This window comes from Cygnus olor, chromosome 4, assembly GCF_009769625.2.
Source record: "Cygnus olor isolate bCygOlo1 chromosome 4, bCygOlo1.pri.v2, whole genome shotgun sequence".
NCBI classification, from domain to species: Eukaryota; Metazoa; Chordata; class Aves; order Anseriformes; family Anatidae; genus Cygnus; species Cygnus olor.
The window spans coordinates 32,312,766-32,336,880 of record NC_049172.1 but is presented as its reverse complement, the minus strand read 5'-3'; the positions used below and the strand labels follow the sequence as shown (position 1 = coordinate 32,336,880).

Below are 24,115 nucleotides of genomic sequence, written 5' to 3'. Positions count from 1 at the left end.
ACAAACCCAGCATCACAGGGCTGAGGAGGATTCAAAGCCGGACAAATCCTCAGGTTTCAGCAGCTCCCCTGGCACAGCTGCTGCACCGCGGGCAGTTTCTATCATGCACGCTCCGGGGGTTGTCGTCTGTTACCCTTTACAGCATAGAAATGTACGTAGCAATGGCTTGGAAATCATTACAGACCCAGAGAATAAATATGTATGTGTGCTGGTCTCAAGAGCAGGAACAGTTCAGAATTAAGGACACTTTGCACAGACCCGTAGCTGCATAAACTCAGCATGCAGTCCACATTTTCTGTTCACTGCTCTCTCCTGCCTCGGTACTGCAGGGCTCAGAGCCCGGCGTGCAATGCTTGCTACATGATGCCATCTCTTCAAAACGTGTCGTGAGCTCGTGGGCTTTGGCAGCCCAGCGTCATTGTCTCTGAAGCTTTCAAAGCTTCGCTTTAGTTTTAAATGCCTCTTTAAGCACAGACAATGCTCCGACAGGCTTTCTGAAACTAAATGAAGCTTATAAAGCTTTGAACGCTATTGTAACGCGGCGGGTCCCGCAGGAGACTGCAAATCCTGCTGTGTGCAAGGATCCACCACGCTTTCAAGTGGATGCACTGTATGTGCTAAAAAATGTAGGCAGAGCAGGGCAAGGAGAGGACAGAGCATGTCAGCATATTTTTTGAATTACCTAGCATGTGGTGGATACTACAACAGTAACACTGCTTTTTAAAATAAATAAAAAGAAAGTTAGGTATCCTTGCTGCTTTTTTTTTTTTTTTTTTTTTGGATACTCAGGGAAGTTTGGGATTTGCTTATCTGAGATGTCGGAGGAAGAGCCTCTTTTTGAATAGTTTGCCTAGTCATAAAAAGTAAAGCTTTTTTTTTTTTTTTTTTTGGTCTCAATCATTGATGGGCTCTACTAATAACTCAGTGTTGTCCTGTATTGATTTGAGTCCTCTGTGTGATTGTACAGATGTGTTTTGCTGGGCAGCCTCCTATGAAAAATGTACAAGGGGGGGAAATTGCAAGACTAGGGCAGGTGAGTGTGCAGGTCCCCTGGCCGTATTTAATGAGGCTGGGGAGGCAGGGGGAGCCGGCAGCAACTCTGTTCAGAAACAGGAGCGCGGTTTTGGTCAATTGTGGCACCAAACGGGCTGCCAGGAGCCGCAAGCTGACGATGGACGGGCTGCCAGCCCAGCCAGCGCCCAGGGGACGTGAGCAGTGCCTCATCAACAAGCCCCGGCAGTGGCTGCCGGTCGTTGACCGGGAGGCTGGGACAGAGGCTGCTGGTGCCCTTGGGGCCGGGATGGAGGCTGCCGGTGCCCCTGGCGCCGGGATGGAAGCTGCCGGTTCCCCCAAAACGCGGGGGTCCAAGATGGCGGCGTCGCCTCACGCCAGCCCGACACACGGCCGGGGAAGGGGGCGCGGCCTCTGCGGCGATGGGCGAGCCCTGCCCGGCGCGGCGCCGCCCCCCGCCCCCGCCCAGCCGCAGCACGGCGCGGCGCGGCTCGGCATGGCGGGGCTGCGCTACCCGCAGCACGGCGGGCACTGCCGCGCGGCCGCGGCCATGAACCTCCTGCTGGGCGTCTTCCACGTCCTGCTGCCCTGCTTCCGACCCGGGGAGGCGCAGGGGCAAGGTGAGCGACGGGGACGGCCCGGGGGGGCGCCGCCGCTGTTGTTGCTGCTGCTGCTGCTGCGGGGGGGGAGAGCGGGGCCGCCGCCCCCGTCCCCAGGGCGCTGCCGCGGTGGCAGCCCGGGGACACAAAGGCGGGCGGCCGCGGCTGGCCCCGCGCCCCCCCCCGCTGCTCCCGTGGCCCCCGGCGGTGGGTACATGTGCGGTTTCTCTCTCTGCCCGCAGCCATCGAGCCCATCCCCGGCGTGGTGGAGCTGTGGCAGGCCGAGGAGGGCGAGCTCCTGCTGCCCGCGCAGGTGAGGGGGGCCGGGGGGCGCTTATTGGGGCGGGAGGGCGCTTATAGGGCCGGGGGGGGGCTTATGGGGTCAGGGTGTGGGGCCGGAGGTGGGGAGCCGGCCGGGGCCGTGCTGTCAGGCGGCGTCCATGTTCCCGGGGGTTGCTTCCCCTGCACGCCTTCTGCCCCTGCACCCGGGGGGAGGGGGTCAGCTTTATTAGCTTTATTTTCTCCGCTTTCCCTTTTTTTTTATTTTTATTTCTTTTCCCCTTTATTTTTTAAAGGCCGAGCGTGCCTGCCTGCCTGCCTGCGCCTTTGCGTGGCAAACGCCAAATGCGCATGCAGTAAATATGCATATATTTATATTTCGCAGCACCGCTCAGGTGAAGCCATTTTTGTTTTTTTTTCCCCCCTCAAATGACACATCATTTATGATGTCACTCCCCCCGTCGTGGTGCATTTTGGTTTTGTTTAGCTCCTTTTGTCGAGCGGTGGCGAAAACTGCAGAAATCTGCATGGGGAGAGGAGCTGGAACGGTAAAAATACGCGGCGGAGCCTGTGCAGGAGGAGGAGTGCTGGCAGCGGTGGCCTGGAGTTTATGGCATTTGAGGCAGTCATTTAACTCGCGGTGACGGACTCTGCCATATGTCGAGCTGTGCCTTCCTAGACTTCAAGGCACCAGGCTTATAACTGGGGAGAATCAGTCCTTAGGGACGCCGTCTTGTGCGAGAGGGAAAGCAGAGCAATTCCTTTCTCCCGAGCCATTATGCCCTTCTGCCTTCAGTGCTCGACCACCGATATCCACTGACGTGGGGGAAAAACAGCACAAGTGTTATTTCTCACCGCAGCTAGTTGCCGATTGACGCTGCTTCCTGGGGCCCAGCTTTCTCTGTTCTGGTATTATGGAAGCATTTTCTGTTGTACATTTCATATTCTCCTTCCCCCTCCCCCCCCCCCCTTTTTTTTTTTATCTGTTATGCTGTTCTGAATTTGCCTGGTGCTATTCAGAAGTGTAGATACGGTAACAGCTGGGGGAAGGTGCAGAGTCTCCGTGGCCAGAGGTGCTCAGAGAAGTCTGCTTCTTCCTTGTTAGCCTTTACCTTGAAGACGTTAAGATGCATTAGATGTAGGACCACATAATGCAGTTGTTTATAGTTGCTTTTCATAGCAGAGAGGTGATTACATAATGTTTACTTCCTGAGAAGATTAGGTCCTCTTGGAAAACACTTTGTTCTTGAGCATCCTCAAAAAACGAGCTCTGGCGTGGCTGCAGCAAAACCAGTTGTGAATGGCCCTGGAACTTGTTGTCCTTTAGTGCATGGTCCTGCTGAACCTGAACCCTTGCAGCAGCAAAAAGGATGAGCCTGTTCTTTCGTTTCTGTAGATGCAGCATTGGGTATGCAGGGAAGAAAACAGACCTAATTTCAGTTGCAACAGGGTGAGAAGAAATCACGATAGGCTCGCTGAAGTAAAACATTGACTTTAAGAGACAGATGAACCAGTGTCTGTGAGCACTGGTGGTGCAAAGACTGCTTTACATAGCTTTCTCTTTGGAGCTTGGAGGTGCAAGCAGCATCTGTGTAGTAGGACACTGCTCAAGCAGAAACAGGAGGTTCTGCAGTCAGGTTTTAAAACCAAAGCGTGGTTCCAGGCCCAGCCCTGGTACTCAAATTTCTATTCCCTTGTGGGCTTTGGCTTTACTTAGCTCTTTTCAGGCTTGTGGCTGGATGACCCTTTTGAAGCTGCCTTTCCAGTTAGCAGGAAGAGGAAAGGCGACCTCTCTGTGTGCCTGTGGATGTGTTGATGGGCCATCTCCTTAGTTATGGACTGACTCTTCCTCTAATGAGGAGCAATGCCACTGGCCTGCTATTGCTATTTGTAGCTTTTCTCTGAGCTCCTGAGGGACCAAGCATTGCCCTGTTTCGATCACCTTTGGTATGTACCTATTTGGCTATGTCTGAGCTAGTGAAAACAATTCAGCGCTGTCGCACTGCTGCCTTATGGGTTGGTGAAGAGCTTGGCAGGGGTGTTAGCATTAGCTCTTGACATTCAGAAAACCTCTTCACCTGTTAACGTTTGACTTCCCTTCCTGTGTTGGAGGGATGGTTAAACTCACAAGAGATTTACTGCTTGTTGGTGGCCACACTCCACAAAAAGAAAAGGATCTGAATTGCTGCTGTAAGGAGGTTGTCCATATTCTCTTCCTTGCGAGAGCAGGCTTTCCCAGGTAGACACCCAGGCGGTTATTGCCAGTGTCGCTGGACCAGAACAGTGGTGATGTGGTGGTAAGGATCTAGTAGGATGAATAACTTCCTGCCTCTTGAGTGGGTAAGAAATGTTGTTTGATAGGGAATACTCATGAGTAGATTCATCCATGTGTTTAAAGATGGGTCCAAGGGAAGGCGTTGGGCATGGGAAGCATCCTGGTTTCTTGATCGGCTTCTTCCTCTTCTGTTGAGGAGAGAGGAAAGGAAGGACAGACAGACAGGAAGGAGTGCAGCACAACAGCAAGGACTTGCCATGCAGAAAGGAAGAATCCCAGGAAGGAGCCATGCGTGCCACTCTTCCAATGTACCTCTACCCTGCCCGCACGTTGCGAGCTCTGAACGGGGTAGAGATGAGCTTGTCCCGTCTGTCCAGTCCTTTTGCCTGGCTTTGGCAGGCTACCAGCACTGTCTGAATGATGCTTTTGCCTTTCTGTAGTGGCTTTGCACTATTATGTTATTTTCCATGCATCATCAACTGTCTGTGACATAGCAATTTTGAGCATTTCTTGCTGCATGCAGCATTTGAGAATGGGAATTAGATCGGCCAGTCGCCCAGTCAGCTGCCAAGTTGCCTATGCCTGCTTTTGTTTTCAAGATCACAAGCGGAATAAAGAAATCGTGTTACAAGGAAGGGGGAGGTGTTTTAATCTTTGTAGTCGTTCCACAGGCCTCTGGTAGCATCACTGTGTCTGCGTGCGCTCTGCGAATGCGCCCGCTGGAGCAGAGCCGCCGGCGGCCTACACGCCTCCACCCTCGTCACTCTACCTTCTGTTTCCTCTTGCTTCCCTCTCATTGTTTGCAGGCGCCCTCCCAACTTCCCTCCTGTGTGTAGCTTCACGCCTTTTTTTTCTTCCCCTCTCCTTGGGAGCGTTTCTCTTGCTTTTGGCTCCCTCTGAAAACGCCCTGACTGCAGGGGGTGGTGGCTCACCTGCGGCTGCTGGCCCATGGCCAGGCCTGAAGGGTGGCCGGGCGTCGCGGGCTGTGAGGGGGTGCGTGGGCCCCTGAACTCGGGGAGGATAGCGTCCTTCCATCCATCTTCCTCCAACGTTAGTATTTCTTCCTTTTTGCTTTGAAATGGGCTCAGTTTTCCAGCCCGAGGTGGTGTCAGTATTCCCTTAGGGCCGAGTTCCCCTTTCTTTGTAAAGGTAGTGTGGCCGCAGAGCTCCTGTGTTCTCCTCCTCTTCCTCCTTTTCCTCAACCTTCTTTTTATAGCATCATGACACGAAACATCTCCAGGGTGGCTGGATTTTTGTTTTGTTTCCTGGTACTTGTCACTGATGCTGAAGAATATGAAGTCTTGCCAGCCTTGACGGTTGGGAGATGAATGGAAAGCCAGTAGGATTTTGACGTGGAAGAAGGTACCAATTGGGAGAGCCTTGATTAAAGCAGTTGTGTTTTTTATTCAAACTTTATTATTTTGTGGGTTTGGTTGTATGTAACCTGTTAATAGTTATTTAACTGAAATGCTCAGGAGAAGAGCTCTTTGGGTAGGACTTAACAGTCAAGCCCTTCACCATGAAAGGCTGAAAAAGCTCCAAATATAAACAGACAGTGCAAAACTTCAGTGTAGTTAGTTACGTGTGTCTTTTGTTGTTTTTTTTTTCCTCTAAAGAGGAGAGAAAAGAACTCAAGGAGAAGCATGGTAAGGGGATCTGGCCTTCTGTATCCACAGCCACAAAAAAATGAAAGGAGAGACACAAATGCCATCTGCTATTTATGATGGACACCACTTAAAAGAGGTACTGGGGAACTGATGTAGTGTGATTATCTCCATCGGAGACTGCTGTGGTAATTACTCTGAGAATCTAAAGGCAGGGCCGAGCCAATTAGGTATATATGGAGGAGGACATTCAATGCTTTCCTTTTAGCCCCTTCAATTTAATTTTAAAGTGAAATAATGAAGGCTAAATTTGAGGTCTTACAATTGAAAATGACAGCAAGGCATCAAAGGTAGTATATACCAACCTTTTTTTTTTTTCCTGGTGTCTGTTTGTGTCTATCTGATGTAATGGGTTTTCTTCTGTCTATGCATGTTGTGTGTAGGACATGAGCAAGATGTTTCATTAGAGGAACGCCTTGAGTACATTTGAATTTCTTTGCAGGCATGTAGGAAGTTACAGTGACTGCTTATTTCAGATTATTGTGATAATGTTTCAGGTATTGAATTTTGGAGAAAAAGGAAGATGCCACAATATTTGCTGTATTATAGTCAGTTACAGGCAAGGGGCAAATACAGAGCTGTGTGGGCTTTCACCGTAAAGATTCTGCCTAGCTCTGAAAGATACGTATTTTTCTTTTCCTTTTGGCCCATGTAGTAGAGACTTGTCTTCAGTTCCTGTTCTTCAGTGCTGCTCAGGGGCTAATAAGGTTAATTAGTCTGCCAGTTGCGAAAGCTGATGAAGACCTTGATCTTGCATATGTATCTGAGATATGTGGCACTGCGGTATGTCATTAAGAGAGGCATATCCTATCAGCCATGCACAAATTGAATATACAGAGTCACCTACTTCAAAGCAGGGCTTGTCTGAAGGCACACAAGTTGTGTGAAAGCCAGAGACAGACTTAGGGTGGGATTATGTTCCTCTTTGGGCTGTTAAAAGGCTCTTCCAGCCTCCCAGTTGAGCTTCTGGATGGTGCTGATATGACTTGAGACTGGCTGGCCATGCAGATTATGCAGAAACTGTCAGACCAGGCTCTCATGCCTTGTGTGACATGAGGGAGGCTCTTTCAGGGCACAAGATAAGTGCCTGCCTGTATTCAGGATGAGGTTTGGAGAAGGGGATCTTTTTTTTTCTTTCCTGTCATGGATAGGCTGCTGTGGCCTGCATTTTGGCATCAGGAGCTGTTTCCTTCTAGCCCCTTGTAGTACTTGTATGGCAAAATTGTAGCTGGATAAAGGTTGCTGGCTTTGCCTTCTTTTTCTTTTTTAAATCCTCAGTCTGTGTGTAGCATGACGTATGCGTGACATATACAGAGGAGGGGAGAAGGTTGGAGAATGCTGGAAATGGAGCTCTGCATGCGTGCTCCCAAGTCAAGCATGGTATTTATATATATATTTCTTTTTCTTGCACAGTTGAATTTTCATGCTGTGGCTGCACCGTAGATTGGGAACGTTTTTCTTCGTCATTGCTTAACAAAATGTGAAGAAGAGAAGTAGTCAATGCAAAGATAATGAGTGTTAAGAGTGAACACTGTGGTGACAGTCCCAGGTTTCTAATGCCTGGCAGATGTTAAACCATTTAAAGGAAGAGTTAAGCCATTTAAAATGAGGATAGATTGCCAGTCTGTGTGGCAGAAAAGCTGTTCCTGGGAGAGGTGGATGAGGAGTCCTCTGATTTTGTGTGTTATGGTACCAAGGACCTGGAAATGTGGCACGAGCTTGGAGAAACTGGAAAACGGGTGGTGCTTTTGTGTTGTGCCTTTCAGGTAGGGTCTAGCAAACCTTTGCCTGCTTGGTCATTGGAGGAGGTTGCCAGGCCTCTGTGAACGCTGGCCACAGGACCTCCAGGTGGGTCCATGCTGCAGAATGACCTGGACAACGAAGTGATTTTTTTTTTTCCTCCCCATTGTGTAGAGAAAACAAAAGCTGGTGAAAGCTAGTGTCTTGTGGCCTGTGAGTGATGCAGTTAAATGGAAAATGTGTGGGAGGAGTGGTGGAAGGTGCTCTCTCTTAATTTTAAAGTTGTTTTTTTATATTTTTCCTACCTTTTCATTGCTGCCGTCTTTATCTGGTGTCTTGTGGAACCATCACCTGCTTCTGCAGTGGCTGGGAAAGCTTACCAGCTGTGCTTGGCAGGAGAACCGTGACCTCGTCTCGAAAATGTTAATCTCCCCGAAGTTGTGCCTCATTGCATCAGAGCAGATTGGGCTGTTGTAACATGTTCCGCTTTGAATTACACCTACAGCTCTCCTGGAAATTTCAGCTGGTCCAGAACACAGCTACCTGCTTGTTTTAAATGGATTTCCTGCATGGAGCTCCTTGAACCAACGCTTGAGTTCATTTCTGTAGACACTTCAAAGTGTTTAGTGGTCAGCTGCAAGCTGCCATGGTTTGTTTCCTGCGCGTCTTGAAAATTACCTTTGTCCAATAATTGAGCTGAGCTGCTGTGCTGTAAGCTTAAGCTCTGCACGATTTTTGTACGTTTTGCTGATTGTTGGTAAGATCTGGGGTTGGGATCTTGCTGCCTTAGTTAGAACTTGCTGCCTTGCCTTTGCTTTTGGCGTTACCGTGTGACCTGAATTTCAAGGTTTTACACATCATGCTTGCTCAGATACTGGTGAATGACATTTACTTACACAGGGCACGTAATTTGAAGGTGGAAATAATCAGCCTTCCCGTAGCTTGAGGGCAATTGATGTTTTCAGATTGAAATTGTATGTATGAACAGAATCTTAGATGCATTTGTATAAATGGAAAATAAGTCTGTTAAATCAACATTTGAAAAAATAATGGAATAGCCATGATAAGACACCATTTATTTGGCAAAATGAGCTGTAACCGCAAATGGGATGGCCAACATCCACCTTACTTGGACCACAAAGGAATCGCTGGAGGAATTTTAGATTTTTAATTTTTTTTCCAGACAAGTTAGAATAGAGTCGAACTTCAGAGGGGTTAGAAATGGTGCATATGTCCAGTGCATGCTGTTGCAATTCTGAGATCCTTACGCAGTATTTTCTTTCTTTGTTAGGCTGATTCTGAGGAGGATGTGGAGGAACATCCACAAGAGCAGAGGTAAGCAAAACTTAAATGAAAATGAGTATTGAAGCTTTTTTTCTTCTTTTTTTTTTTTTTTACTTTAGGAAATACTGAAGTGTAATTGGGCAGATTACTAAAAATGATGTTTTTCTGCTGCGTATTAAATACATTTTCAATACGTGTGACTTACTAGTTTCTCAACTGATGTTAATATTAATTTGTTAGCAGAGCCAAAAAACAGTGTACAGCATATGCAAGACCTAAATGCCCTCTTGCATCTGTTTCTCTTTATTCCATCTCTAAGCTGCGTTTACTTTTCATCGCTTTTACACAGAAAAAATACTGTGTTCATCAGTTCTGCTTTATATTTTGTAAGTTGTTTCTTTAAACAAGAGGACGATTTTCAGTTCCAAAACTTGCAAACGTAAGTAGTCTTGGAGTGTTAATGTGTACTGTGGGGATAAGGAAGATTTAAAGCCAAAGACTTATTAATGTGTTGCTGTGGAACAATAAATAGCCTGCTTTATTTTTTATTTTTTTAAAATCAGATAAGTAATAAAGCTGTTAAACGTAGCCTTCAACTCTGCTCTTTCCTTTAACGCTAGGCCTCCTCTGTTTTGGAGGGCTGGGTAAATAGCGCTGCAGATTTTATATTTTGAACACACATTTTGTTTCCTCTAAGTGTCTAGATTAAAATGCTTGGACATCTCCCAGTGAAACACTTCCTTCCTTTGGTATGTGTTAATGTGGGTACAGCTTTCCATGCCATGCCAGTCACAAAGATCACAAGACTTAAAATAAACACGTGTAACACCACCATGTTCTGACGGCTGTAGTTCGCCTGAAATGCTTTTCTCATTTATCTCCTGTCTTTGCCCTTAGCTAGGGTTTGAGAGTGAGTAGATCTGTTTAAAAACGCAAGCATTGCTGGGAGTTGGCAGCAGGGGTAAGCATGGGAGTAGAAAGGGGATGGTTTTGATCTGCTGGTCCTGCGCTGCAATACTTCTTCAGAGCTTTTTTTCTCCCTTTCACTGCCCCATCAGGAACCCTCTCTTCTGGACCCAGCATCAGCTTAGGGCTCTTGTGCCTCATCTACATGGAAGTGACAAAGGTGGCGTAGAAACAGGATGGCAGTGTTATTGCTGCCTCTAACAGGTGTCACTGGCAGTTTGTGCTTACCTACATCCTCTGATTCATATCTGCGCGGAGAACAAAAATCTCTTTTCTCTCCTCTTTGAGAAGAGGATTGCGAGGGGGTAAACTGTTGAAAGCTGGCATTTTCTCTGCACAAATACAGAACCTTCTGTCTTTCAGCTGGGGATTACTATGGTTTTGGTGCAAAATTTTCACTGCGTGCCGAAGCATGTTCTCTTTCTTGAGACATAGTTAGAAGACAACAGTCTCAAATGCTGTGCTTAAGGTGGTTACTGAGGCTTTTGTTAGTAGCAAGAGATGTGTTTTAGGGAAAATAACCCCTTCACCTGCCTCTCTCTCTCAGGAGGTGGATGGAGTGATTGGCTAATATGGCAATAATAAAAATACAGTTGAGAGATAAATAGTTCTTGATCCTCAGATAGGAAAAAGTGGTTTGGTTTTGTCCTTCAGGTGCTTAAAGATTTTCTAGTAATTACTCATTTTCATTAGTGAACTTGTTTTCTGAAAGTAAAGCTTCCAAGGCTCACTGTTACACGGATGGAAACATCCTTCTATTGTCATACACTCAGATGCTTCAGGAAGCTAGCCTAAACACACGCTGATTTCTGTGCATCTTTTAAGCTGTTGTAGTTTGCTGTAGTACGTAAACACTGATCTGTGTGTATCGAAGGAATGTTAGAGTGTAGGCTGTATGTAGCAAAGATCTGTTAGAAGGGTAAGAGCTTCTTTCCAGATGAGCTTTCATTCCCTTGTTTTATGTTACTGTGCGCTGAAATGATGGGGATTTTCTTTTCCTATAGCAGCAGAACCTGAGAGGTTGCATTATCTCCATCTCGTCTGCCAGCATGCCCTAGGGAAATCAGCTGAAGATACTGAGGCTTGATGTGGAGCCCCTCGAGCACCAGAAGCAAAGCACCTTAGAGCAGTGGTGTGAACAAAAGTTAATGGAGACAGAGAAATCAAAAATTTCCCCAGAGCCAAAGAAAGCAGAGAGAGTTCAGTGTCTTGGGGCATAAAGGAGAAAGTCTCTTCCCAAAACATTGTTTTATTCAATTTTAATTCTAAGTTAATGGACTCTCTTGGGAGCTTGTTAACCCACTTTAAAAAATACTAAAGCATTAACAGTCTGTTAACTGGCTTCCTGTGTATTGCATGTGCATCACAGGATCTTCCATGTGGGGTGGTGGTCTTTTGCTCTTGTTTTTGGCTGAGTGCTCTGGAGGGATGGATGTTGTCTCATCATTTCTGTCCTAGGGTGAACTTGATTAAATAGAGAAGTTTGCGTGAAAGTGACAAGGCATTGCCAAAATACCATTTTTTTGTAAAGAGCTGGTTCAGAGGTGAATGGGAAGTGGTTGATATGGAGATCCATAGGTTTCCTGTTGCCTTGAGTGAAAAAAGGGTAATTTGCAACTCCTTAATTTCCAGTCTGCAATTCTTGCCTTTCTGATTGCTTGTCTGCTACCACAGGTTGCTTTCCTCTGCTTTCTGTCTCTCTGGATCAGCCTCTAAAATAAGAAATGATGGATTGTAGATACTTGCTGGATGTACTGCTTCAGGCCACAGTCTTTAACGTGTTTAGTCATGCTTATTTGGACTAGCCTGTTAAAAAAGCTTCACGTTTCCTTAAAAATTGTTTCTTGCATTTGCATGTGGTCAGTGAAAAGATGCTCTCCAGAAGAATAACTTGGTTCAGGGTGTTAGAAGAAAGTCAATGACAGGTGTTGACTGAAAAGTCTCTTTTTTCCTTCATGCTGGTGAATATTCACTTACCACAGCTGGAAGTTAAATTTTCAAGATTTAAGCTTATTACTTTACTGTGCTTTTGCTAAAGCAGCAGAATAAGTCAAAAGGCACAGTTGAAGGTATAGTACCGTTCAGTGATGTATACAATGTTTTTGAATTGTTTAGCTTTCTGCTTTAAAGAACTACATTGGACTATCAAAAGCAAAAAGGAGTTTTGGTACGTATGACGTTGTTAATCTGTGGTTTTGAGGACTTCAAGGGGGGGGCTTTGAGAAACCAGATTCCAAGCTGATGTGTTAAATAACAGTTGTACCAGGTTGCACTCAGTAAAACACATTGAGCAAATACTGTTGTGTACTCTGAATGTGGCATGTATTAATAGTCTGTGAGAAAGGAGAGAGAGACAGTAAGAGTATGGTATATAATCAGTGAGAGGACATCCTGCAACCTTTACCTGAAGCATGTTTTGCTTTCAGTAGATAGGTATCAACTAATAGGAGAATTACAAGTGTGATCCAGTGAGTTAAGTCGTACATTGCTGCTTGACTTTGATCTCCAAGAATTTGACCAGTGGACTGCAGCTGCTCACTGGTGGTACTGGTCTCAGGTGGGTTCCTGCTGCTGGGATGCTCCAGCCACTGGAGTCACAGCTGGTGCCTGACTCTTTCACCTCTCTTGATTGCACAGTGGGATTGTTCCTCATCCCACATTTTTTGCTGTCTGTGGAACAGTGCCTCAGACATGGAGGAAAAATTGGAAGGTAAAGGTAGGACACGCTGCCTTTTCCTGGTGTTGATCAGCGAAATGTTTAACATCACTGAGGAGGAATAAAGTTGGTGATCTGGAAAGGTTTGAACTAACATTTGGGAAGTGCAGGGTTTACTGTGAAACAGCAATGCAGACGTGGTGCACAAACTGCAAAATTACTCAGGTGGTCAACACTCCTGCAGATACTTAAGAGATGTAGTGATAATTTTTTCTGCAGGAATTAGCCTAGCTTCACTCTACAAGTTTATATGTGGCAATTTCTCACTGGCCACAACTTCATCCCTTCTGCAGTCAAGAGGTACAGATGAGTCTGGCACTAAGGGCTGTCTGTTAAGTCACTTTGGAAAGCCAAAAACTTATGTGAGTGACTCATCCTTCAAAAAAGCCTGTGATCTTAGTGCCATAATATGACAGTCCAGTTCTTGGAAAGTAATGGCATGGAGCTGGTATTAAGCTTGCGAGCCAGATAATTAGCTTTGGTGGTGGCTAACTCAGTAAAAGAAAGATTGAAAAATAGTTTAGGATCTTTAGGATCAACCTGTTTTCTTCTCTTCTACTTTTTCTTACTGAAAATGGGAAAAAAAAAGATTTGATTCAAATGTCCAAGTGTAAACAAAACATTGTTTTGTGTGGCATTTGCTTTTTAAACTTTTTTATTAAAATGAATATCCATTGAGAAATTGTTTCGAAAGGAAAAGCTGAAAAGTCATTTGGGAATGTCAGTGTATGATGCGAAACCGTTCAAAAGGAACCATCCTAAAGCAGTGTTTTCAACCTAAGCTTGTACTGAGTACCACTAATCGTGTAATTGCCATTGAATTTACCCCTTCCCCCACCCAAAGTATTTGAAAAATTAGTTGAAGACTTTTCCTAGCATATATGCTTGGTCCTAACTCGTAATACTGAGAATTGCTTTTATTAAGTTTTAAATTAGTTTGAACTTTTTAGAAAGAATCAGACATCTGTGCATGTGTATATACATACATTTGTGTGTGTCTATTCATATACATGTCTGTATATATTTACATGTATAAAGCTACATTTCTTCTTGGGAAAAGACTTTTTAGTTGCTATGGCATAAAATAACACGCTTGTACAATATGCAGTGTTCTCACTGAATTGCACCAAAAATACTTTGATATTGGCTAACTTGTATGTTTAATTGATCCATCATAGAGATTGTATCTTACAACTTCACCAAATCACCAAGGGACTGTCATTTTTTTAAGTTTTATTGGATGCATAAAGAAATGAGCATAGAAGTCAGGGAGTAGGAATGAGATGTATGCACCTACCTCTAATGTCTGGGTTCCCTGTAGGGACTAAGAGGATCACTTGAAGCTAGAATAAGAAAGGCTTACTAGAGAAAATTGTTGGAAGGTTGACAAAGTTAAGGGATCTCTTGTAGACGAAGAAACAAATTGTTTTGGAAGGAGCTGTTAGCATTATTATTACTCTGTTAGACTTCTGCCAGGCATGGCCAGGGTGGCATACTGAACTCTTGTTTCTTTAATCTTTTTATCTCTGATTTATGTGTTGTAATTCATTCACTGATGAACTTTGCCTTGATGAACTTTGCATTACGTGCTGTTAGGGACAGCTGTGCTCCTTATGTGCATTGCTTCTTCCAAAATACGGGTCCTTTTGCAATTGTGTTGCTTGTCTGCTGACACAGGGAGTAAAAGACCTGTTTTTTTTCCCCCCACTTCATTGCATGCCAGTGCTGTGTGCTAGCAAATGAGTCAGCTACCCGTTTATTTATTTACTTCAGAGTCGCTTTCAACCATTTCTGAAATGAGAACAGCAGCCGGGCCAGCTGCACTGTTTCAGACCAGGCTGAGGAGCTGATGCTACGGCTGCTTCGGAGCTGGAGCTAGTGGCAGATGAGGTGCTCCTGCTGCATCGTGCAAAGATCTGTCAAATTCCTGTCTGTGGCACGGGTCCTATTTGACCCTCACTGGAGTATTTTAAAGGTGATGCATCACCAGGTTCAATTTGTCTTTGATACACTGCCACAATACACTGCCATACATCTCAAGCATACACTGTCTGTTTGAATTTAAAACAAAAACAACTGGTGGGGTATGAATTTGAGCCCGCTGTTGTGAGTCGTCCTGGCCTGAAAGATGCCCATCATCAGGACAGAGACAGCTTGATCTATACATTAGGTTGTATGCTGACCTAGAGGGGACTTCCGCATCTACGGGTGGCAATTTGACTTTGAGAAATGAAGGCAGTCTTGGTCTAGCAATTGAGGATTAACACTTGCGTAACACTTTATGGTTTGTGCTGCTTTGAAAAGCCATGCAGGCTGTCCCTACCCCCATTTCTGCTCTGGCAGTGATGGTCTCCTCCCAGTTGGGGCTGTGAGGTTATTGTTTGCACAGAGATCGGTATTTCTGAAGAAGCTGTATTTGTGCTGCTGGAGGAAACTTTCTTGCCTGTAATGACCCATTTGAAACAGAAATGAACTGGGTTTCACATTGTGGTGACCCATCTCTTTCTTTCTTTCTCTTGTTCTCTTAATTTCTTCCTCATTTTCTCTTCCCACTTTCTGGCTTTCTGTCTCTTCCACAGATCTTTTGCATATCTTACTATGACAGCATTTCTTTCCTCTCTTAGTTCCTGTCCAGGCCATGCCTGAAATGGTTGTATTTTCAAGCCTGCACAGCAAGAGAAAGAAGCTGTCTTGCCCTCTCTGTTGTCCCTGTACTGTCCCCTACCTTGTGCAGCTCTACACGTCGGATCACAAGACGACGCTGGATTCAGAGCGCTTCTTTGTCTTAGTTTTTGCAAGGTTAACATCAGCCTGGGATCGTTCTCCGCTTTCCTTTGCAGCCATGGCAGAAGGGCGCGTGTGGTGCGGGGGCTGCTGGGGGCTGTTCTTTCTGCAGTAGTGTCAGCTGCAAATGTGCACAACGCTCCTTCCTTGGGCTCTTCCTCTGGCTGTGCTGGACCTTTGAACCAGAGCTGCGTGTGGAGGCTGTGCTCCCCCGGGGGATAGCATCACCACCGCACTCCTCCCAAGGAGAGCAGGTTTTTTGGCAAGCAAGTTCCTCGTCCAGGCTCTGGACCTGACCTTGTAGCTTCCTTCTGCAGTCTCCTCTGTCCTGTCTTCCTCTTTCTTCCTGCTGCCTGGACGGGTGGTTTTAATCTTTTTAAGGCTTTTGCTAAACTACGCGTAGCCTGTGCACTGGGACAAGAGTGCGCCCCAAATGCACTGTCTTTACGAGCGCTCCGCGAGTCAGCCTGGTACCCAGACGTCCTTCTTGTCCAGCTTAACCTGCCTGCTTTTGGAGAAGGGGACGTAAGGGCACCGTGTGTTTAGAGAGAGGGAAAAAAATAGCGAAAGCAAACAGCTGCTGTGGCACGTTTGTCATTGTCTCAATCATAATCTCGGTGTCACCTTCACCCGTGCATGCTACTTCTGTAATACACGTAGTTCAGAGTAGGAACTCTCTTCTTATCCTTCTGCTTTTACATTTTAATACACTAATAATGAACTTCACATGAGTGTTAATCTCAAGATAATCCTTCTGATTTGTGGGCAGTGGGCCGCAAAAGATTTAGCTTTATATCTATAAATTTATTATTACTAAATAAGTTTTGCTTCCCTAAGAGCTGCTGTTTAGTTCTCCTTAAGAGGGCTTAATTCTCAGTAATTTTAATCTTACAATTATGCAGTTAAAAGATGGACATCTGGAATAATAGACCATTGTCAGCAATCTGAAAATTGACACCCTATAAGCATTTGGAGTCTTAGTTTTCCTGCTGTTAGAGATTTGGCAAATCATTACAGAGTAGAAAAAATGAAGCAGCTTGTTGGCTTTTGGGAATTTACAAACAATCTACTCGTGAATCATCAGCACCAGCACGTTGGCTTGATTTCAGTAAGTTGAATATGGGGTTACCTGAAATGTCTCCGAAGCAGTGCGGTAAAGTGTTAACGGGCAGTGCTGTTATCTTCCTCCCATCTTCCTAGAGAATCAGAGGTTGATACAGCCCTGCTTGTAACATTGACGTATTTCAATTTGAATAGGAAATGTGCCCTGAGAAAGCAGAGTTCCCACCCTGGCTGTGGGTCCAGGTGGTGACTTGGAAGCAATCGGATGAAGGAGCCTTTTCGGTCATTTTGGTGTCTGCCACACTAATGTAGGTAAAAACATGGACAGGAAATGGAAACAGATACCTCATCACTACCGCTTTCAGTTCAGTCTTGGTTATAAATTCAGGCTGGAGTTCTGAACTGTTTCAGTTGTATTGTCTTAACATGAGTTTTGATCCACTTTCTTTGGCAGCTGCTTAGGGTAGAGACTTCTTTTGTTGTGGTGGTTGTTGAGGAACGGCCAGCTCCCCCCTTCCTGATGGGACAAAGCAGTACTGTCCGTGTCAGGGGCAGGACAAGTCTATCAGATATGGTATTTGCATGTGGTGGTGATATGTGTTGGTGCTTTTGCAGAACTCTGAGTACTCACTGCAAATACTTGCTTTACATATGTACAAGAGCGTGCTTTCATCAGGTAAGCCAAGGAGAAGCGTGTGGGGCAGCGTGATTAGTTTAGGTGCCTGTCTTGTCCTCTGAGGGGCTTGCTGTTTGGGTATGTCCAGCCTGCTGCCTGAGATACGGAAGCTGGAGAGCAAAACCAGGCTGTGTCAATGGTCACCTCTTCTCTCTCTCTCCTCCTGTCCCCAAAGCGATGTATAAATAACGCTGCATTTCTTTAGTCCTGGTAAGTTTAGGAAGGTGCAATGGAAATGCAATTAGACAAGGCCAAATCATTTTTTTTGTATACTTTACAGACCTTGTTTTCTGTAGAACAAATGGGCTTTATCTAAGCTTTAAACACAATAATTTCTCAATCAGAACCTATCGCCTTGAAGTCTTGTACTGAGAATTCAAAATAGAGCAGTGCTCTCCAAGAGGATGGTGAGACAGCCCTCTTCTTTTTTTTTGTGAACCTCTTGGCTTCTGATAACTCCCTGTCTAGTACAAGATATCTGCTGCAGTACCCAGTGAACCAGTAGTTAGCCGTTTCCTATCTAACCCACCCATATACCTGAAATCCACAGACATCAAAATTAAGAAATTAGAAGTGCAAAATAATGGGTTTTGTTACTGCCTGATAAAAGCTGACTTTTACTGTAAAACTTTGTGAAGACACATGAAGAAGCTGTAAGGGCTTGGACGTAGAAAGGAGAAAGTGAAAATAATGCAAAACATTCAGTGCCGTTGAAAGCTCAGGGTGTCTTTCCCCTGGTTCATGATTTTCTTGTGTTTTGGTTAGAGGTTGAACTTTGTGAGAAAGAAAAAGTTATGTTAAATACTTGTTCACAACAGCATTGCTGCTTCAGGAAACATGAGAAATGCAGAAAACAGCCCTACTTTGTAAGCCTAGCTTGTTTAGAAACTGTTCTTTCAGATGATGGGATGGTGGCAGATGATGACACTTATAGTCATGTAGCTGAGCCTTCTTTATGCATGACCTCAGTTCATTTGCATTCCTAAAATTTGAAGCTGATCTGGACTTTGGACAGGCTTGTATGTCGATGGAATGATAATTTCACCAACTTCACTCTAACTTCGCTCTACTTGGGAAGACTTTCAGAAACCCAAATGGTATATGTAAAGAAGAAAAAGTGACCTTAAGTTAATATTGATCTGACATACATTCTTAGTATTTCTTCTGTATATGTAAAGCTTTATTTATTTATTTTATATATATATATATATATATATATATATATATATATTTATATATATATATTATTTATATTATTATATTATATTATATTATTATATTATATATATATATATATTATTTATATATATATATATATTGCTGTCCATTGTTTTAATATTTCTCTCTGGCATCTGTTTATTTCCTTTGAGAGACTGAAGGTTAATCCCTTTGTCACATATCTCATCAATGATGAAAATAAGTTAATTTGAAGTCTTTGAATTAAAATGGATAGGCAGTCTCAGCTTTACGAAGTGGGTAAAATGAAGTAATAAGTGAGCAGTTCATATTCTGCTTATCTGAGTCTCTGCTACTATCTGCCTTGTTGGTAGCACATGTATATTTATCTTCTGAGTGGGACTTTCCCAGCTTTTTTTAAGTCATGCGTGAATGCTGATATGTAATCTAGTGGAAAGTTAAGTCTTATTTTACTGCTCTTTATTCCTCTCTATGTGCTCTGAATGCTGTCATGTTTTTACACTGCAGTTACCCCCCCTGATTTACTGGGGGTCTTCTCCCCCTTGCAAGAGGGTTTGAAGTGGAGTTCTTTTTAATAAAGAGCCTTAGACTTGCAGTAGCTTTAGGGACCAGTTTTGAGCCACTTGGAACATCTGCTGTCAACTCTTGCAGGATTCTTTCAGAGCTGACAGTGTTTGGCAAGCAGCGGATCCAAATGTTAGTGCCTGATGTCTTTAAAGTTTGTTGGTGCGTTGAGGTCTCAACCTTCCTTGTGAAGCTGCTTCAATTGTTTCTGCAACTTCGGGTTCTCAAAATTAAGCCATAAATTTGCTGCCCGGCATATTCCTTCTGCTGGTGCCTCCTGCCCCGGTGAGCACTTCTGAAGAGTTCCTCCACAGGCAGTACAAGGGTTTGGTGGGATCGGGCAACTCCTTGCAGTCTTAGAGCTGTAGGTGTTTGCCTCGTACTAGTGAGAATGAAAACAGGTTTGGCAGTCACGTATGAAAGCAAAATTCAGGCTGTATGCATGCATGTGTATGGGCTTGAATGCCGTCCCTAGGCATTTGGGACGTGGGTCCACGTTTGCCTGAGCAGCGTGTTGCTTTGCCGTCGGGAATACCCCTGGAATAAAGAGCAGCTGTGGAGACTTCCTTGACTCCGAGCCAGTGGTCTCAGTGCGATGTGTTTAGCACTGGAGAGAGAGAAAAAACAGATGTGCTCTTGTTTTTTGTGTTATTTGTGAGGAGGATCCTCTGTGTGATGTCCAAGGTCTTGAGGTTCCTACGTATTACACTGTTTTAACTCCATAGCCGTGGTGCTCTTGGATAAAAGGTGCAGTTTCCCCAACCAACTGACAGTGTGCTTGCGCACGCTTTTTAAGGCTCGGACCTTCTGTCTGTTCTGTGTCCAGCTCGCTATACTCAGAGCAACGAAGTGCACCACGTCCTCGACGACTTCCTTGCAGAAGCTGTTAATCCCTCATCTGTTTCAGACAGGGCGTCCCACAGACAGGTGGGGCCTACATGCACGTCTCGCTTGGTTTGGAAGCCATCCTCGCATACGCTGTGGTGTTATCAGCTGTTGTTGCACGGTGGGGCTGAAGCCTGAGAGAGCTGCAGGATAAAAGGCAAAACTGGTCGGGTTTTGTCAGGCAATTATTTGACTTGATACAACAGTTTTATTCAAGGATAAATTGCTTTAATTCATTAAAAAATGATTATGTTTGGTAGAAGATAAAAGCACTACTTCTAAAGTTTAAAGTAATTATACTTGCCTGAGTGTTGCTGCTGAGGCAGCGCTTAGACTGTGAAGATGTGCTTTGGTGAAACTTTGGAGTTGCGGACATCAGATGTTGTTCTGAAGGGCTGGCTTGTCTTTTCTGGGGCTAATGCAGAAATTGCCGTGTGAAGCCGTTTGCTCTCTGCTTGAAAAGTAGAGCAGACCAACAAAGACTATGTATTACAAACGTCTGAAATGTAAAAAGTTTGTGTTTTTACTCAGTGTGAAATCAGGGCCCAGCTGAAGCTATGGGCCAGTGACTGCTGGCTCCCGTGGGAGCTGGGCTGGGACAGCGTTGGTGCAGCTGGGCATCGGCCCCAGCCCCTCGGCCTGGAGCAGGGCCTTAGCAGCTCGCCTCCTGCACTGCCACAAATCCCCAGTGATTTGGAGTAGCGTTGCTACCGGTGTTAGTAAGTACTGCTCAGCATCGTGAATGCCCCAGGAGGTGCAAACCCAGGGGTGCAGCAGCCCTGTCCCTCTCCAGGGTTTTGGTGGGAGGGGAGCTGGTGCCAGAGCCTGTGGGGCTGCAAGGAGGTGACAGCAAAGTAGTGGCTGATGGGGAAATCTGCTGTGTACAGAGGCCCTAAGACACCATGGTATTGCTGCCACTGATTATAGTGTGGTGTCCCATACGCTTACAGTGCTGTTGTGGCGTTGCCCATCTGCTGTTTGAGAGCAGGTCAGTGTAGAGGGCATTACGGCGACCCGGTTGCACCAGTCAGGATAAAAAAAAAAAAAAAACATATACATTTCAAAACAATGCAAGAGCCAGGCAAGGTTCACCCCCCACATGACCTGGAGCTGACACCGAGGAAGAGGCAGGACCCGTCCGCACCACAGGTACGTGATCTCACTGGTGGCGAAATGCCCGCCTTGGGCACCGACCGGGGTGACTGATGGAGAGTCATTTTGGGACAGAGCTTGAGGTGTTGGAAGGCTGGTCTCTGGCTCCTTCTGTTGTGTGTTGGGGGGGAAGGGTTTAATTCAGCTTCTTTGAGGTGCATGTGGAGATGCCTGTTTATCCCATGCCTGCGGGAGGTGGGAGGGACAGGTTTCCCAATTTCGGAGCCCGAGGTGAGGGAGCGTTCCCATCCTGGTGGAGCTTTCCTGCCTGTCGCTGTCCTGTGTGGTGGTTTCCCATTGCAGGACAAGACAAGAAGCCAGGTGAGGTTACAGCAATTTTTCCAAACCCTCAGCATTTCTGACTGGCCCAGCGAGCCTGTCCTGCACACTTGGCTCCTTCTTTCTGCAGAAGCTCCTCGATCTGCATCCTCCAGCTGAGGCTCGGAGCAGCACGCTCGCTCAGGCAGAACCGTACGGAAACAGGAGGCTGCCGTCCATGCACGGCTGCACAGCCCAGGAAGGGCTGGGCCACGAGCAGATCGCACGTGGTGCTGGTGAGATGTCCTGCTTAGTGCACCTCTGGAAGCTGCTCAGATGTGATGGTGAGCCTGCCTGGGCTGGAGTTCGGCAGCGGGGGAAGAATTTTGGGGTGTGATTGTCAGAAAGGCAGGAGTGAAGAGCATTGTGACAGAAGAAACGATGGTGAAGGTTGTGGAGGGGAAAAAGACCCTGCAAAAACAGAACAGAACAACAAAAATAACAAAAACACCAAGAAAAGAAAAAAGAAACTTATTGAAAAAATGTCTAGTGAATGAGAATACTGGTAGGAAGGGGAAAGATGAAAGTTAGCTTATCTAAAGTGATAGACAAAACTGATAAGGCACGACAACAGCAGATAGCAATCTAACGATTAAAGGAAAGGTAGACAACAGCAAAGGGGAAGTGAAATGAAAAAAAAAGACGGAGTGACTGATTCATAACTGTTTGTACCTTGTGTAACCACCGCTGTTCACATACGATGAGACCGAGTCCATAAAAAACTGAATCGAGTCTCCCCTCTCTGGCGGTCAAAAGCGTGCAACTTCCCTGCTGTGTGCACCCTCCACGTGGGTTACTACACGAGGTACGAGGCAGTGGGCAAGTTGGACCTCACCAGCGACATCATAGGTCACCTCTTAGGTTGTGTCTACAGATGTATTTTATGTTGAATTGCATTGTCTCACTGACTGAAGTTGTGGCGTGGCATTTTACAATTAAGGTCTCTGCAATAAACATACCACCAAGGTAAAGACCTAAACACAGAGATAATGAATGTGTTAACCCTATAAGCATAAATACGTAATTCCTGTTTTTTTTTTTTTTTATGGGATTGGAACATTGAAAAGCATTGCGCTGCCCTTAGGAAATGAGTAGTCATGTAATACTGTAGACCATGTTTTGCAGCTCCTTTTCATTTTGTGGCTTTAATGAGCCCTTTCTGGTTTTGTGTCTGCTTGCCTGCTAGTGCTGTGTGCCATGTGCATCGCTGCTTTGTGTCTAAATCTTGATTCCTGGCAACTGGAGGAGGGTGGGGAGCTGAAGGGCCTGTACTTGACCGACTCCTTGACCCGTGCTTTACGTGCTTTGTTGCTATTAACTGCCTTTCTTCAATAGCTATTGTCCCATTTCTGTCTTGGTGTGCTCTCTTTTATTCAAGTCCTTTGCTGCAAGCCTGCTGCCTGCAACCCATGAGGTGCCTGCTGCCTGCTTAGGTATTTCTTTGGCCTATTGGTGACCTACTTTCTGGAGCATTTAAACTCTTCTTTTGAAAAGGAGGCATTTCTGCCCTTTGTGAGTGGTCCCAGTGTTGCTGGGATAACGTGCCTGATACTGCAGATGCTTGTAGCCACTTTAAAACAAACACCACCACCCCCCACCACCATCCCCACGCTTTCAGTCTTGCACAGATTTTTTTTTCCTCCCCCTTTTTGTAAATCGTGAGTGCTTTCTGGTCATTGAGGTGGCGGGCTGCGTTTTGGTGGACGAGTTATGAACAAAACTGAACTTTTTTTAGCGTAAAGTATCACTGCTGAGTGACAGGAAGAAGCCTGTTAAAGGTTGAATGCATTTGCTTTCGTTCTCTTCTCAATGTGGTCATAATAACGGGTCAAATGCTATGGGTTCCTTGGACTTCTCGGCCCGCTGCTGCTGTCCCTCCTGTCTGCATCGAGTCCTGCTGCCTGCAGCGGGCATTTGCTCAGGTGCGGGTTCCCAGCTGGGACTGGGCTGTTCACATCCCTGTTACCTTGCAGAGAAAGGAGCAGTGAGAAGAGCACAGCCAAGCATGTTAAATACATCTTCAGGCCGCGGGGAAATCCATGGTCTTGTCAGTAGCAGCTTTTCCTGATGTAGGAAGCTTGAGAAGCTCCATATTAAATAGATTAATTTGTGGAGCACGCAGCAGTGAAGCACATCCTTTCTTTCAGTTGAAGCAAATTTCTGTTTTTTGAGGATCGTTGAGACGCTAAGAATAGCTTTACTGATTCTTTGTCCTTAGAGACAAAAAAAAAAAAAATGCTGTGCTTTATGAGGCTTGCTCCTTTTCCCTTTCTTTTTGCTGACCATAAGGAGTTAAAAGCAATGGGTTGACATTTGAACTCTGTGAACTCTGATTAGCTTCTTGGCGTTGAAATAAAGGAGGAAATACTAGAATCTGGGGGGTGAGGTCTTAATATAGTACTTGATTGCAATATATATTTTTTGAACTGATACAAAATACCAAAAGCTGACTTCCTGCTGTTTTTTTTTTCCCAGCTCCCTTTTCTTCTCTTCCCTCCCCTACCAGCTATCGTACTGAAGGAAGCAAATGTTAGCTTAAAGGCTCAAGGTGCCCATTGCTGGACATCAGAGCTCCAGAGGTTGATGTGCCAGCTGTAACATAGCTGAGATTTTTGGTGGTAGACGTTTCATTAATAAACCTGTGAAACAGGGTGTATTTCGTATAGTTCTGCTTTCCTTCTTAGTAGAGTGTTGCAGCATTTTATACATCAGAAGAAGCTGGCTCAGAGTATGTGCTGTGCATTGACTTCAATGCATCCCAGATGTTTTGTAAGGACCTGATAATTTCTGCAATAAGCATTGTAATTACTGATCCTAGTAATGACCTTTTTTGGGCTAATTTGGATTTTCTGTTGTATATATTTTCATATTGTGTGTTTTTAAGTTTTTTAACAACATAATGTAATGAAGTATAAATATTTATTAGTACTTAGGAGTAGCTCA

General features: G+C 45.2%; 1 protein-coding gene across 4 annotated transcripts in view; it reads left to right on the top strand.

Moving 5' to 3' along the window:
* The first annotated feature begins 1,426 nt into the window (after positions 1–1,426).
* Positions 1,427–24,115, top strand: part of TMEM131L (transmembrane 131 like) — a 79,258-nt gene continuing 56,569 nt past the window's right edge. For 3 of the 4 annotated variants that reach the window (XM_040554533.1, XM_040554530.1, XM_040554531.1), the window contains exons 1-3: positions 1,469–1,631; positions 1,853–1,923; positions 8,860–8,903. In XM_040554533.1, coding sequence (XP_040410467.1) covers positions 1,508–1,631; positions 1,853–1,923; positions 8,860–8,903 — 239 coding nt within the window. In that variant the 5' untranslated portion in view covers positions 1,469–1,507. Of the gene's footprint in view, positions 1,632–1,852; positions 1,924–8,859; positions 8,904–24,115 lie in introns of all 4 variants that reach the window. The other variant, XM_040554529.1, reaches the window with a different exon arrangement.